General features: G+C 35.1%; 1 protein-coding gene across 1 annotated transcript in view; it reads left to right on the top strand.

Annotated features, from left to right (window-relative positions):
* The window catches only part of ZFC3H1 (zinc finger C3H1-type containing), a 54,527-nt gene that overhangs the window by 32,848 nt on the left and 6,254 nt on the right, over nucleotides 1–15,425 (top strand). Inside the window, exons 17-27 of the mRNA XM_004752430.3 lie at nucleotides 421–552; nucleotides 648–769; nucleotides 1,812–1,913; nucleotides 2,217–2,336; nucleotides 3,169–3,352; nucleotides 4,885–5,071; nucleotides 6,652–6,840; nucleotides 7,464–7,701; nucleotides 10,613–10,718; nucleotides 10,802–11,000; nucleotides 11,545–11,639. Coding sequence (XP_004752487.1) covers nucleotides 421–552; nucleotides 648–769; nucleotides 1,812–1,913; nucleotides 2,217–2,336; nucleotides 3,169–3,352; nucleotides 4,885–5,071; nucleotides 6,652–6,840; nucleotides 7,464–7,701; nucleotides 10,613–10,718; nucleotides 10,802–11,000; nucleotides 11,545–11,639 — 1,674 coding nt within the window. The remainder of the gene's footprint in view (nucleotides 1–420; nucleotides 553–647; nucleotides 770–1,811; nucleotides 1,914–2,216; nucleotides 2,337–3,168; nucleotides 3,353–4,884; nucleotides 5,072–6,651; nucleotides 6,841–7,463; nucleotides 7,702–10,612; nucleotides 10,719–10,801; nucleotides 11,001–11,544; nucleotides 11,640–15,425) is intronic.

Genomic DNA, 15,425 nt, shown 5'->3' with positions numbered 1-15,425 from the left:
ATACAAAACATTATTTTTAAGGATTTTATTAGGGAGTGAGACAGAGAAAGAGAACACGAGAGAGCACAAGCACAGGGAGGGGCCAAGAGAGAGGGTGAGAATCTCGAGCAGAGGGAGCCTGCAGCAGGGCTCAGTCCCACAACCCTGAGATCATGACCTGAGCTGAAACCAAGAGTCAAACACTTAACCAAAATACAGGGTTTTTTGTTGTTGTTTTCTGTTTTGGATATTCTGTGTTCTAGATATAAAAAAGTTGTCCCTGTCATTGATATTCTGGTTATTTAGAGTTCATTTTGATATTGTTAGATAAATAGTAAACCGAAAGCTTAGAAATTTTAATTAAGAAAAATGAAAAATTTCCCAATTTTCTAGGGAATGTTTGTCGAGTATAATGTCCTTGTCTACCTTTCTTCTCCTTAGATTTAGTCCATACTATCGAACCAAGGAAAAACTTCCCTTAAGCTCAGTATCATACAGTAATATGATTGAACCGGATCAGTGTTTCTGCCGTTTTGATTTAACAGGAACATGTAATGATGATGATTGTCAGTGGTGAGTAGCTTTTATTTGTGAATATTTTATAATTTGAAAGACAGTTTGGTTTCATATTACACGATGATCTTTTGTGTGTTGTCGTTTTGTTTTAGGCAGCATACACAAGACTATACACTTAGCCGAAAACAGCTATTCCAGGACATTTTGTCATATAATCTATCTCTGATTGGTTGTTCGGAGACGAGCACTGATGACGAAATTGCTGCTGCAGCAGGTATTGAAAGAGTTTTACTGTTCTCCAAGAGAAAATTTAAATGTAGGCAATTAGATTTGTTTAGTTGTTGAGTCTTTAAGGAGTTGTAATAATAATTCAATACATTCACCTATGGCATTTTATCTAGATTTGCTGTAATACAGTAGTCACTAGCCATATCTTGCTTTTCAAATATAAATTAATTAAAATTTCTTCCTTAGTTGCTGTAGCCACATTTTAGGTGCTTGATAGCTGCTTTTGAGCTCAGTAGCTCATTAGTGGTTAAGTCCTTACCAGTAGGATAGTGCGGATAGAAGATATTCCATTGTTGTGTGAAGCTCTTTGGACAGAACTCATCTTAATAGTTCAGTTTATTTAGAGGAATATAGTAACATACTTGTTAACTATTATTTTTAATATTAATATTTAATTTTAACTATTTTCTTATTTTAATAACTATCATTAAGTAACAATTTTATTATTGCTTTTTAAGTAGAGCCCTATTTTTATTCATTATTGTTTTAATAAATAGAGAAGGATTGGAAATTGTGGTTTCAAATTCTACAAAGAAATAAAAAAGACTTTATACACCTTGATATTATAAAAAGCATAGATTTTTATGGCATTGTAAGTAAATACTGATAAGGTTTTTTTTTAGATTTGTTACCAAATATCCAACCTTAAACTGCAAGTATTTTAGAAGTAAAGGAATTGGTTTTTATTAAATTTAGTGTTTACCGCAACCCAGAGTGATCATGAAGTCACTGAATCTATATAGTCCTTCTCAATTTGGGACTTTAATTTTCACTTGTTTGGTTTGTTTCAGTAAATACTTTTTTTTTTTTGAGCCCAGCTTGGGTGCATGATGTGGTAAGATTTGCCATAGTAGTTAAGGTAATGGAAGCCTTGCCTTTTAGGAGGCATATATGTTTTTGACTGGTAACATATACTTTATTTTAATTTTTAAATTACTCTTCTCTTTATATTTTTTAATTGGCTTTGTCTCTGTAATCCATGTTTTTTATGCTTTTTATAAATAAAGATAATATTCTTCTAATTTCAGAAAAATATGTTGAGAAACTTTTTGGAGTAAATAAAGATCGAATGTCAATGGACCAGATGGCTGTTCTCCTTGTTAGCAATATCAACGAGAGTAAAGGCCATAGTGAGTCTCTCTCGCTCTCTCTCTGGCGCGCGCGCATACACGCACACACAGACACACACAAGGACCGTGTAGTTTCTTTATGATAGCAAATTTTCTGATGTTATGTTTTCCAAAATAAATACACATGTGTATATATATGTATGTAACATGCTCAAAGAATAGAATAACCATCTTTTTCTGTAGGGCAGAAAATACATCTGTATGTCATTTCTGACTAAAAATAATTTTAGCTCGTTTTGAGTATTGTTTGGGTACCCTTTTAAAATCTAGTTATATCAGGTAATAATCTCCTATCTACTTTAGCACCTCCATTTACAACCTACAAAGATAAAAGAAAGTGGAAGCCAAAGTTTTGGAGGAAACCTGTTTCAGAGAATAGCTTCAGTAGTGATGAGGAACAGTCTACAGGACCAATTAAGTATGGTAAGAAGTAATTTAAGGCCTTGAATCATTACATTGTGGTGTTCTATCTTTGTCTAACACAGTACTAATTTTTTGGTGTATCTGCTAGCTTGGGCTTTTTGTTTTGTTTTGTTTTGTTTTTTGTTCTGTTTTTGTTTTCTTTTTTTTTTTTCTTAGAACAGTGACGCCATTTGGCATTTAATGCTGTTCCTCATTGTGCAGGATTGCCCATTGCCTGGCCTGTGTCCTTGAGGGCAGGTGTAGTATTTTATTTTGTTTTTGAGTCTGTGCTTTCTAACATGCAATGGGATCACAGAATGAATAAATAATGAACAAAGTGAATATGAATGAGTTCTGTATTGTCAAGCACATCTTACATTATTATAAATTTGTGTTACTTATTAAAGTTTGCAAAATTTGTTCACTATTTGTGGATTTGATATCTAATAGATACATGATCCCATGAGCTTTTTTACAGTAATATAGTACTTTTTCTTTAAGTATAGTGGAATAAATTATCTTCATAAATGATAATTTTGTTTATTTTACTGTTTAGTGAATGTGAATTATTAGGTGAAGCCACTTACCTTCAAAGTAGGGAGACCATATTTCTGGTTTGCCCAGCAGAATCCTGGTTTATATTTGTTATCCTGGTGTAGTTTTTAATAACACCCCCTTCACTTTTAGAAGTGTCCGTTTGTAAATTATATTACAGTCTACTTTAAAACTATGAGCTGATGTGTTTATTTTGATTCTTTAGATTTTTAGATTATTTTAAAGATGAAGCCAGTTATTTTTTTCCTCGGTCTGTGGATAAGAGAAAGTATAAAGCTAATGATACTTTCCCTTCCAGCCTTCCAGCCAGAGAACCGAATAAATGTTCCAGCTTTAGATACGGTTGTCACTCCAGACGATGTTAGATACTTTACAAATGAGACTGATGACATTGCTAATTTAGAAGCAAGCGTGCTTGAAAATCCTTCTCATGTACAACTTTGGCTCAAGCTTGCATACAAGTACTTGAATCAAAATGAGGGGTAAGTCTACTTCTATACTTTGTGTCATCTGTTGCACAATTATATTTTTATGTTTGAAGTTTGTTTCATCTATGGTACTCACGTTTCCATCATGGTATCAATGAAGTCTTTGTTTTTGACAAAGCCAGGAGCACTTTATTGTTTAAAAGCTAGTAGAAAAACTCTAAATCTTGACTGGTTTGCGTGGTTCAGTGTGTGAGTAATAATTATCCCCAGTTTTTAACTCTAGTAGGTTCTTATTTCAAAGTAGGATTAGTTAAAACAGTAAATTCTGATGGTATAAAGATTGATTATTGGTTTTTCTTTTTAAAAGGCAGGTTTTGTTAGTAGCATTTTTTTTTTTTTTAAGATTTATTTATTCTTGGAGAGAGAGAGGACACATGTGTGCAAGCACACCTGAGGAAGGAGCAGAGGGAGAGGGAAAGAGAGTCCTAAGCAGACTCCGAGCTAAGCACGGAGCCCTACACAAGGCTTGATCTCATGACACCAAGCTCATGACCTGAGCTGAAACCAAGAGTCAGCTACTCAACTGGCTGTGCCACGCAAGTGCCCCAGTAGTGATAGTCTCTTAAAATTATGATAAAATCACAATAGAACAACTTAAATAATATGTTAGTTTTTTTATTTAGAGATTTAAAGCTTGTATAGGAACATTAAATTCTGATGAATTGACTTTTTTTCTGTGGGTGGTATTATATGCCTTCAAATAAGGTAAATAGTAATTTTTCTCACTAACCTATTGCATTTTCTGACTCCTACTTTTTGATAGTATTAGCAGGAATAATCTTTTATTACTAGGAATAACCTTTTATTACTATGATTTAAAATTATAATTTAATCTTTGAAAAAAGGCCTTCTGAATGTCTGTCTGAAAACTTGGTATAAAAGCTTCTTCAGTGAGGCAGCATATAGAATGGTAATATATCACACATACCTGAGTATGGTGCTTGTTTAACTTGCCTTGTGTGTCATTTCCATGTGGGATAAGTTACACTGTTTTCTTTTCTGACTCACTTACTGAGTGAAGGCCAAAAGAACTGTATTATTTTATGAATAGGATCATGAGAAACAATTATCTTCTTCAAGAGATAGCAAGCTTTTGACCGTTGAAAAAACTGTTACATTGAAAGCTTTGATATTTTGTGCTGGCAGTAGCTGGCCTTGAGGGGGAATTGTTTAACTTTTCCCATTCCCAGACAAGTGTAACTCATAAAAGGTATTGCTGAACATGGACATAAAGTGCATTTGAAGTTGATAATCTAGGGTTTTATAACATTGTGTTTTTATCTGGTAAATGCTCACTGAATATCAACTTAAAAAGGAATTGTTAGGTCTGTGGGAAATTAGAACCCTTTATGGACTGATGTGATTTTAAAATCCTAATCTATTTTTGTCATAGGCGATTCTAGCTCCTCAGTAGGTTCCAGTAGAAACAGAACTTTAAAATGGATTCATTACATAATATCAGCCTGATTTAAGAATATTTTAAAACATTAAAAAAGATGTTCTTGTTTCTTCTTTTATACATATAGGCTTTGTTCAGAGTCCTTGGATTCTGCTTTAAATGTTCTGGCTCGAGCTTTGGAAAACAACAAAGACAATCCAGAGATTTGGTGCCATTACCTCAGATTATTTTCAAAAAGAGGAACCAAGGAAGAGGTGCAGGAAATGTGTGAAACAGCTGTTGAATATGCTCCCGATTATCAGAGTTTTTGGACTGTGAGTAGAAAAGATAACATAGTTCTGTGTGTGTGTATGTGTGTGTTTATAATTCTTTGGATCATCTTAAGTATTGTTATGTAACTTAAGTCATATGCTTAATCTGTACATAGATACAAGAATTTTTCATTGTCGCATAACCTCAAAACCACTCCTGGGTCAGGATTAAATTCAGAATAAACAAGAAGAAAATATTTAGTGAAGAAGCAATTTTTCTTGTTAACTTTAGAACATTTTAAAACATTCTATACTTACTACTCAGAGGCAGTTTTAAAGTTTGGGCGAAAGTTAAGTGAATTGTTTCTTGTAAAGCACATGAAAAGAATTTTTTTTTTAAAGTTTCTTATGTTTATATAACATTTTCATGAATGTTGAGAAACATTTTGTTTTTATTATCTGTTCTCATTACTTATGAAAATAATCTATAATCCATACTAATATTGAACTTGCCAAAATACAAAGATTTGGTGAAAAAAATCGTTTTCTTCTTTATTTTTTTTTAATTTTTTTTTTTTAAAGATTTTATTTATTTATTTGACAGACAGATCACAAGCAGACAGAGAGGCAGGCAGAGAGAGAGGGGAGGAAGCAGGCTCCCCGCTGAGCAGAGAGCTCGACGTGGGGCTCGATCCCAGGACTCTGGGATCATGACCTGAGCCGAAGGCAGCGGCTTAACCCACTGAGCCACCCAGGCACCCCTCTTCTTTATTTTCTGAGATAATGGGGTGTTTCCTACCCATGCTTAAACATAAAATTATACTTGTAAAACAAGTATTCATTAATATCTGAATTTTTGCCAGCCAAACTCAACAACCATAAGATTTAGCTAATCTGTTACTGTCAGATCCATCATTTACTTGCTAACTGAAATTCAGAACCAATAGATTTGGATAACATGGTATTCCTTACTGAATGAACTTGCCACTCTCTTACTCTCCTAACTCAGGTATGGAAGTGAAAGGTGCTTGATTTTTTACCTGGAGCCTTGTGCTATAGTTAATGCCAGTGATCCTCGTAAGATTTTATAGGGTATAATGTTTTTCCTCAAAGTTGTTTGGTCTATAAAGGATCTCTTAATTTTTTAGGCTCTTTTGTTTTGCCACATATATTTAATTTGTATATGTTCGTACACCTAAGCAATATAAATTGTATGTGATCATAAACCTGAACTTTAGAAAATCTGTCGTGGTCTTACTGTCATTTATTTGATGATTCAAGGAAAGGAGAGATGAAATTGCTTCAGGGTTATTCTAAGAATACATCTGTATTAGTTTCAATGGAGTCTATTTTCCAACTTGTAGAAAGGGAAATACGGGTTATAGTACTGGAAGATGTGTGTTGTTTTAAGTGGAGCTCTGTGCCCAGCATGGGGTTTGAACTCATGACCCCAAATCAAGAGTCTCATGCTCTATGGACTGAGGCACCAGACAGATGCCCCAGGAAGATGGGTTTATACATATTTATAATTATCCTTCTTGCAGAAATTGAAGATTTAATAAAACATTTAATGAAATGTGGAAAATCTGTAGCTTTACAGTTTATTTTTATGAAATATAATTATATGAAACCTCTTTGGGCAGTTTCTCCACCTAGAAAGCACCTTTGAAGAAAAGGATTACGTATGTGAAAGAATGGTGGAGTTTCTGATGGGAGCAGCCAAGCGGGAAGCATCAGATATTCTGTCCTTTCAGCTCTTAGAGGCCCTCTTGTTTAGAGTTCAGCTCCACATATTTACTGGAAGATGCCAGAGTGCACTTGCAGTTTTACAGGTAAACATTTGTTACAGCGTTTAGTTACACTTTAAGAGTTTTGTAGAGGTCTAAAACACTATAGGTTAGCATTGTTTAATAAGAACCCAGACTTCAGATTTGAATCCTTGTTTTGCCATTTACTAGTAAGTTGGGTCAGTTTATGACTGTTTTTCATTTGCTTAGTGGAGATAATGCGTTTTTAAGAGTGTTCATGAGGTTTAGATGAAAATAACATATGAAAAGTACCCACCAGAATAAACTTCAATATTTAGACATATGGGAAAATAATCTATACTGAAAATCTCCTCTGAGGGTATCGGGGCCTTTTTTGATTTGTTCGTTTCACTCTTTTCTTTTTATCTTACTAGATTTTGAATGTCAAGACACTTAAAATGTACAAATAAGTTGAATTTTTTTCACAAATTTTATTATAAATCTTAGCATAGTAAAAATCTGATATTGACATGTCGAGTTTTTTTTTATTAAAAAAATTGTTGACTGTCACTATTTTGACTTAGGTATTTAAGAAGCACTCCAAAGAAGTAGGAAGTTTGTATTCTTCTTTGCCTTCACATTTGAATCTTAGGAGAAATAGGAGTCATTATTTTTAAAAAGACAGATTATTTTTTCATTTTACCTAGAATGCTTTGAAATCAGCTAATAGTGGAATAGTAGCTGAATACCTTAAAACAAGTGATCGATGTTTGGCATGGCTGGCCTACGTACATCTTATTGAATTCAACGTTCTCCCTTCAAAATTTTATGATCCATCTAATGCCAATCCTTCAAGAATCGTTAACACAGAATCATTCGTAATGCCATGGCAAGCAGTTCAAGATGTCAAGACTAATCCTGACATGTTGTTAGCAGTTTTTGAAGGTAAGTGTAAATGTTTAGAAGTTATTTAGAACATAAGCTTATCCCTTACTGTGAGTCTTCATAATTAAATGAAACAGATCTGTATGTATATATTGCAAGTTGTAGTTTGACACATTATTATGTAAGTGCTTGGAAGATTAAGGATCAAAAAAGAAGATGATTAGGAATTGAGCCATATAAGTTATTAGACATTTGGTATATATGAAAGCCAGGAACTGTGCTACATTACATAATTTTTCTGATTATGGTAAAAAGATACTTGCTAAATATGTAGGTAATAGAGATTCTATATAGGTTTAATGAGTTGATTAAATTAGAGAATGAGGTAGTTTTTTTTTTTTTTTTTTTTTTTTTAAAGATTTTATTTATTTGTTTGACAGAGAGATATTACAAGTAGGCAGAGAGGCAGGCAGAGAGAGAGGAGGAAGCAGGCTCCCCGCTGAGCAGAGAGCCCGATGCGGGACTCGATCCCAGGACCCTGGGATCATGACCTGAGCCGAAGGCAGTGGCTTAACCCACTGAGCCACCCAGGCGCCCCGAATGAGGTAGTTTTTTTAAAGCAGTGTATCAAGCTGAACATTTAAAGATTATATCTTTTTTTTTTTGTCAGATAGAGAGAGCGAGCACAGGCAGACAGAGTGGCAGGCAGAGTCAGAGGGAGAAGCAGGCTCCCTGCGAAGCAAGGAGCCCGATGTGGGACTCGATTCCAGGACGCTGGGATCATGACCTGAGCCAAAGGCAGCTGCCTAACCAACTGAGCCACCCAGGCGTCCCTATATCTTATCTTTTCTAATAACTAGAAAACAGGAAGGTGTAAAGCCTATTTTCTCTTTGTAGGAAGTATATAGCCTATTCAGAAGATAAAATCTATACATTTGATATAATTATTAAATTATGAGATCATGTAACTGTATTGGTATATAGTTTAAATTCTGTGCTTACAGAAGAAGCCAAGATCTGTTATTTATAGAATTATATTGTACAGGTCATAAACTCAAAGGAAAGAGGTTATTGTAGGTTGGCATGATGAAGGAATTCTTCATAGAAGAATTAGGACTTCGAGCTGGACTTTGAAGCTTGACTCTAATGTGACATATATGGCTTGCTTAAAGATGGAATCCTTGTCTTACTTACATCTGTATGTCCCAAGGACCTATAATGTCTGGCAGCATACTAAGTGCTTAGTAAATACGTATTGAATAAACCAGTGAAGAAAGGAAGGAAAAGAAGGATATTCCTGGTAGAGGAGCTAAGTAAACAAAAAGCAACATAGAAATTGGTATAGTGGACTTGAAGGGAGATTAGGAGAAGGGAGAGTCCTTACCAAAGTCAGAGTTTATGCTGGAGAATAGTAGGAATTAAGCTTGTTAAGTAGAATGATACCAGATTTTCAAGAACTTTGTAAGTGTGGTAGACTTGTTGATGGTGGTTCTTGAAGAAAGGGAGAATGTGCCGAAGAGGAATGATCGCAAAGGTATGAAAACAGCCAGAAGCTGATGGCCAAAAGTGAAGCACAAAAAAAGTAACCAGGAAAGAGGGACTATTTATTGGAGCTATTTGGAGTTTATCACATAGAGATGTGGGGACTGATTAAATGTCAGGGAAGAAGAGAAGAAATAGTCAAAGATGATTTCAGGGTTTTGAGACTTGGAGAAAGAAAGTGTATGGATAGAACACAAGTAAATTTGGGAAGATTGATTTTGGTAGTAGGAGTAGTATTTGTGGTAATTGGTCATCCAAGTGGAAATGCTTGTTTGCAGAGGAGATAAGTAGACCTTGGACCTTAAGTGGGTGATTATGGATAGAGAAATGATTTGAAAATTACTAACATAGGGAGTTATTGTATTAAAAAATGCTTTACAGTTTTTAATATGCTTTTGCAAGAAATCATTCCATAGTTGAAGCAGTGAGATATTTTCTCTGAGGTGTAACAGGCATTTAAGAATATAGCAGTAAGAAGTTGAAAGAGAGGAGTCAATGAATGAGACCAAGAGGACATGAAGAAGAAGAACATTATCAAATGCTAGTCAAATAAATGGAGAGCTGGGCCTTTAGGTTTATTTAGATGATTTTTATAAGTAAACGTCAGAAGTGCAGTTTCAGAATGACATTCACTTTTAAACTCTAAATCTGGGCAATCTTGATACCACTGAGCAAGGAGAACATGGTGGCAGTTGTTTGGTGAAACAGTGGCCCACTTTCTGAGATGCAGAGTGGGGATTTTACAAGGGGAAAAGAGTGTTTTTTTTTTTTTTTTAAAGATTATTTATTTATTTATTTATTTGACAGAGAGAGAGAGAGAGGTCACAGGTAGACAGAGAGGCAGGCAGAGAGAGAGAGGGAAGCAGGCTCCCTGTTGAGCAGAGAGCCCGATGCGGGACTCGATCCCAGGACCCCGAGATCATGACCTGAGCCGAAGGCAGCGGCTTTACCCACTGAGCCACCCAGGTGCCCGGAAAAGAGTGTTTTGAAGGAGTATTGAAAGATCTAGTTTAAGGGGAGACATTTAAATGGCTGTAGAACAGAAAGCAGGGCCTCTTGAATTGGGTGAAAGAAAGATGAGAAATCATTGATTTTCTTTTTTGAGATCATTTTTAAGGCATTTAGGTAAATGCAGAGACACTTTTTAAGTGAAAATGTTGATCCATGCGAGAGCTTACATAGCATGGTTTTATTACTGGGAATGTGAAGGTAAGAGATGAATTTTAGGGAGTTTGGAGATACCTGAAAATACCTCCTTCAGGTAATAAGTAAGTTCAGTAAAGATAGAGTTCAGTAAAGATAGTAAGATGATAGTCAGGCAAAAGGAAAGGGTAGGCCACCATATTTCATTGGTCTCTTAGAATTGAAATAACATAGTCACATAATTCGTTTTATGTTTTATTTCTGTTATTGTGATGTTTTTCGATAGATGCCGTGAAAGCTTGCACAGATGAGAGCCTTACTGTTGAGGAGAGAGTAGAGGTCTGCGTTCCACTTTACACAAACATGATTGCTCTGCACCAGCTTCTAGAGAGGTAAAACTTAATCGGCAAGCAGTTAACCTTGTGTTAAAAATGATTTTTACTCATGTGTTTAGACCTGCTTTTTTCTTACTAAGGTACGAGGCTGCAGTGGAGCTTTGTAAATGTTTATTGGAAACCTGTCCCATGAACTGCCAATTGTTGGAAGCCCTTGTTGCTTTATATTTGCAAACAAATCAGCATGATAAAGCCAGGGCAGTGTGGCTTACTGCATTTGAAAGAAATCCTCAGAATGCAGAGGTTTTTTATCATATGTGCAAATTCTTCATCTTACAGGTAAAAAGCCTCAATTCTTAAATATTTTTTTTGTGTTTCACATTTTCTTATTCATTCTTCACGATGTTTCAGACATCAGCCTCTCTAGGAAGCTTTTCCTAGTCTTTTTCCCTTTGGAGACTGTGTTAGGTATTCCTTCTGTCTTTGCTAGAAATACTCTGTGCATAGTTCTACCATTGTACTTATTCTGTGGCTTCGTAGTTTTATTTGTAGCTGCTTTATATAATGTAATAACGACTTTGTGAGGGCTAGGACCATGTCTTAATCAGATTGAGAGCCCCCAACAAACCTAGCACCAGCGCTAAACATGTAATAGAAGCTTATTAGACAGTTGTTAGATGTGGCATATTGGGTGCTAAACTGTTTAATGGTTGATTGGATTTAATTGGAGATCAGAATATAGAAGTTATCTCTACCCCCATCTATTAGAGAAACTTAATTTAATCAGTAGGGGGCAGTTAAGGGCTTTTTCCTCCCTTGAAAGATTTAATTAAACATTGTAAGTCACATTAATGTGTATCCTTCATTTCTCTTTTTGAAATAGAATCAAGGAGATAATCTTCTTCCATTTTTGCGGAAATTTATTGCATCCTTCTTTAAACCTGGGTTTGAGAAGTATAGTAACTTGGATCTGTTTCGGTAAGTTTGTTAAACTCTTGACTTTTTTTTAAAAATATTTTGTTTATTTATTTGAGAGAGAGAGACACAGCGAGAAAGGGAACACAGCAGGGGGAGTGGGAGAGGGAAAAGCAGGCTTCCTGCCAAGAGGGAGCTTGATGTGGGGCTCGATCCTAAGACCCTGGGATCATGACCTGAGCTGAGGGCAGACGCCCAATGACTGAGCCACCCAGGCACCCCTGAACTCTTGATTTTATAGAAGAAAGGGACAATATAGTTTAGTGGAAAGATTATAGATTTTTTTTTTTGGTGGGAGGATTACATTTAAGACTAATGTAAAAAAAATACTTGAAAACTCTTACAGAACTGTTATGAGGGCAGTAGAACTGAATAAAAACAGAGAAAAGGTGTAATATGCTTTGCATTCTTTGGATTAAAGGCACTGACAAAGGAAGAAGGCTTGTATTAACATCATGGTGACTCATTCTGCTTTTAATTCATTTGTTATTGTTAATTTTAGCACTTAATACTATAGCAATTATCTGAGACAATCTCAAGTAAGTTTTGAAAAAAATGAATTTTAATTTGATTGTTGACCTCAAAGGGATGTAAATAATACACGTTTTACCTTTTTTAAGTCTGAAGAGAACCACTCTAGCCTCTGAAATACAGAGTGAGAAGTTTTCAAGCAGTCTTTTCTGGGCATCATTTTCTCAGTAACTTATGTAAAGCTCTGTGTTTACTGCCTTTGTTTGGTTGTGAGTTCTTACTCTAACCAGAGAACAACAATAAGAGGCCACAGAAAGTCATAAAGAATTATTTGGGGGTGGGAGGGAGGGTTCTCTTTCCTTCTTCCCATCTTCCTGTAGGCATCAGCGAACTTTTTCACTTAAGGGCCAGATAGTAAATCTTTCAGGCTTGCAGGCCATATGGTCTATCACTGACCATCACCTATGCTGTTTCAGGAAGAAAGTAGCCAGAGACAACATATAAATGAATGAGCATGGCTGTATTCTAATAAAACCTTATTTATTCAAAACAAAACAAAAAAAACCCCCACAAACCTTATTTATAAAAATAGGCATAGTCTGCTGATTCCAGGTAAAACAGCATCAAAAGGAAAATACTTTATCATTACATACTTTACTTTTTTATGTTAGGAAGAACTAGGAGAAGGAAGGCCCTGGGGCACCTGGGTGACTGTGGCTCAAGTCATGACCCTGGAGGGGATTGAGCCCCGCCTCAGGTTCCCTAAAGTTCCCTGCTCTGTGGGCATTCTGCCTCTCCCTCTATTCCTCCCCCTGCTGATGCTCTTTCTTGGTGGTTGATTCTCTCTCAAATAAGTAAATAAAATATTTTTTTAAAAATTAAAGAAAAAAAAAAAAAAGAATGGCCTAGGCTGAATATCTCCCAAAAATTTTTACTGTAGAAAATAGTACAGATAACATTTTGGTTTTATATATGCAAGTCTAATATTTAGAAATAGTTTTCTTAATTTAGGTGCTCACTCAGCCTACCCCACAGTGTAGCAGTATTACATAAAAACAGAAGTAATTCACATTTTGTTAATTTGGTACTCCATCTACCCTAGAATATTTTACGAACATTCCAGTTTTAGTTTAGATTCGGCAAAAGTTGGAGTCACTGTTTTTTCCTAGACTTGAGTCTTTATGTCTGTCCTTAATGATAACCAGTTTATTGACATAGTGATTTTAGTACTGTTTCTGAAGTTCTTTCTGCTCTCTAACATCTTGGTTAATACCTTAAAGTTAATTACAAAAGAACAATTTAAAATACAGATTAATGGAGAAGAATTAAACTGTTCTATAAGAAACTTAGAGATTGTTCAGCTTCCCCATGCTGACTTTGTCCATGTTTAAATTAGAGTGCTTTAATGTCCCAAACTTAGGCACAGGACAGATCCAAAGCTGACCTTTTTACAGACTTTGCTGGTTCTGATCATCCCTTGGGCATGGAGGTAATTGGTTTAGCTTAAAAGATGCTGCCAGTGTCTACTGTGGTAGCTAATCAAAGATCTTCAGATCTTCTGGATGTCAGCTTAATGAAGCAGACTAAATAACTGTCAGTCAGAATTTGGAAATGGGGTGCTTCCATATAATCTTCTCATTGTTTACTAAGTCACTGCTTTATTCAGATTTTCATGGGAATAGTCATAATTCACAGTGTACTAAGAGCTGACAAAAAGAGTCTCTTGTGCTTAGTTTATTTAGACAATACTAAAGACCTTATTCATACAGAGTGTGCTTTTTTTGTTAATTTAGGAAATATTTTTTGAGTCAATTATTGGAAAATGAGAATGGCGATAGGTGAGAGAGTTTTTAGCATTGTCATATTTCTTTTTTTTTTTTTTTAATTTTTTATTTTTTATAAACATATATTTTTATCCCCAGGGGTACAGGTCTGTGAATCACCAGGTTTACACACTTCACAGCACTCACCAAATCACATACCCTCCCCAATGTCCATAATCCCACCCCCTTCTCCCAAACCCCCTCCCCCCGGCAACCCTCAGTTTGTTTTGTGAGATTAAGAGTCACTTATGGTTTGTCTCCCTCCCATTAGCATTGTCATATTTCTTACTGATACATATTTTTTAAAAAAATTTATAAATACAGCCAAGGTTTATTAATGGTGCTGGTCAGTGCTCTTACTAGGGTTAAAAAAAAAATTTTTTTTTTCAACTTCATAAGTAGAAACTGTAAAGCAAGATGTTTAGAACCTTGTATGTATTGTAATATTTACCTAGAGTTGGATTCTGTCATTTCCCGTGTAACATTTACTGTAAGGACAGAGAGGAGGAGAGGTGTATGGGTGTGTCAGTGGTTAAACCTTCTGACTCTGGGTTGTGAGACGGAGTCCTGTGATAAGCTCTACATGTAGGGTAGAGTCTGCTTCTCTCCCTTCCTCTACGGTTCCTCCTTGCCACCTTGCATTCTCTCTCTGTAAATAAATAAATATATCTTTAAAAAAAAAGAAAAACTAGATAAGGTAATTTTCATGCATCTCAAGTCATTTCGAATTTTAGTAGATAGCTACAGAAGTTAACTTTGGGATTTTTTTCATTTTACTGAAGTTAGCCTAGGGATGGAGTCCTTCATTGATTAGATTTGAAGTCATCTCTTACATCATTTTGCAGGTGACAAATCTAGTATCTTTAGAAGTTAAGTGATTAGCTCATGATTCCTGCAGATGTTAGTAAATGCTGTACACACAAAATCAGATACATTAGGGAGAAATCTTAATTAGTAAGAGTCAAATAGATTTCTTTACTGATTGACTTCATAGAGCCCTATTAAATATCCTACTGTGGCTTTTTAAGAGAGGGCTGTAATTTTCAGTATTTCTCAATCTTATTTGATCATGGACCTCTTCTGACAAGTGCCTATGGACCAGTATGTTACAGAATATACTTCGATATCATATCTAAAATGAAAACTATCATGGTATGTATGTGTATGTATGTATTTGAGAAAGATTGTTTTCAGATGTCAAGTTTCATCAAGCTCTTAAAGAACTTTTTTTTTTTTTTTTTTGGTGAGAAAGTATAGATGTTGTGGAGAAGTTTTAGAGACATGGTAATCCCATTTGGTGTTCTCTGTTTTTAATTAGATTTAGTTAGATGATTATGGAGTTTGTTTAATTTGGGGGATAGAATAAATTCATTTTTGAAAAGGAGTTACTTATGTAGGTATAAAATAATAGATTGTGTGATGCTAGAGATGTGACCAAAGCAGTATGGTATACATGTGAACACAAAGTCTCAAGACTCAAAATATTTAAAAAAAC

Source organism: Mustela putorius, unplaced genomic scaffold (assembly GCF_011764305.1).
Source record: "Mustela putorius furo isolate JIRA1106 unplaced genomic scaffold, ASM1176430v1.1 tig00537227_pilon_pilon_pilon, whole genome shotgun sequence".
In the NCBI taxonomy this organism is placed as follows: Eukaryota; Metazoa; Chordata; class Mammalia; order Carnivora; family Mustelidae; genus Mustela; species Mustela putorius.
This window is presented reverse-complemented; position numbering and strand designations above follow the sequence as displayed.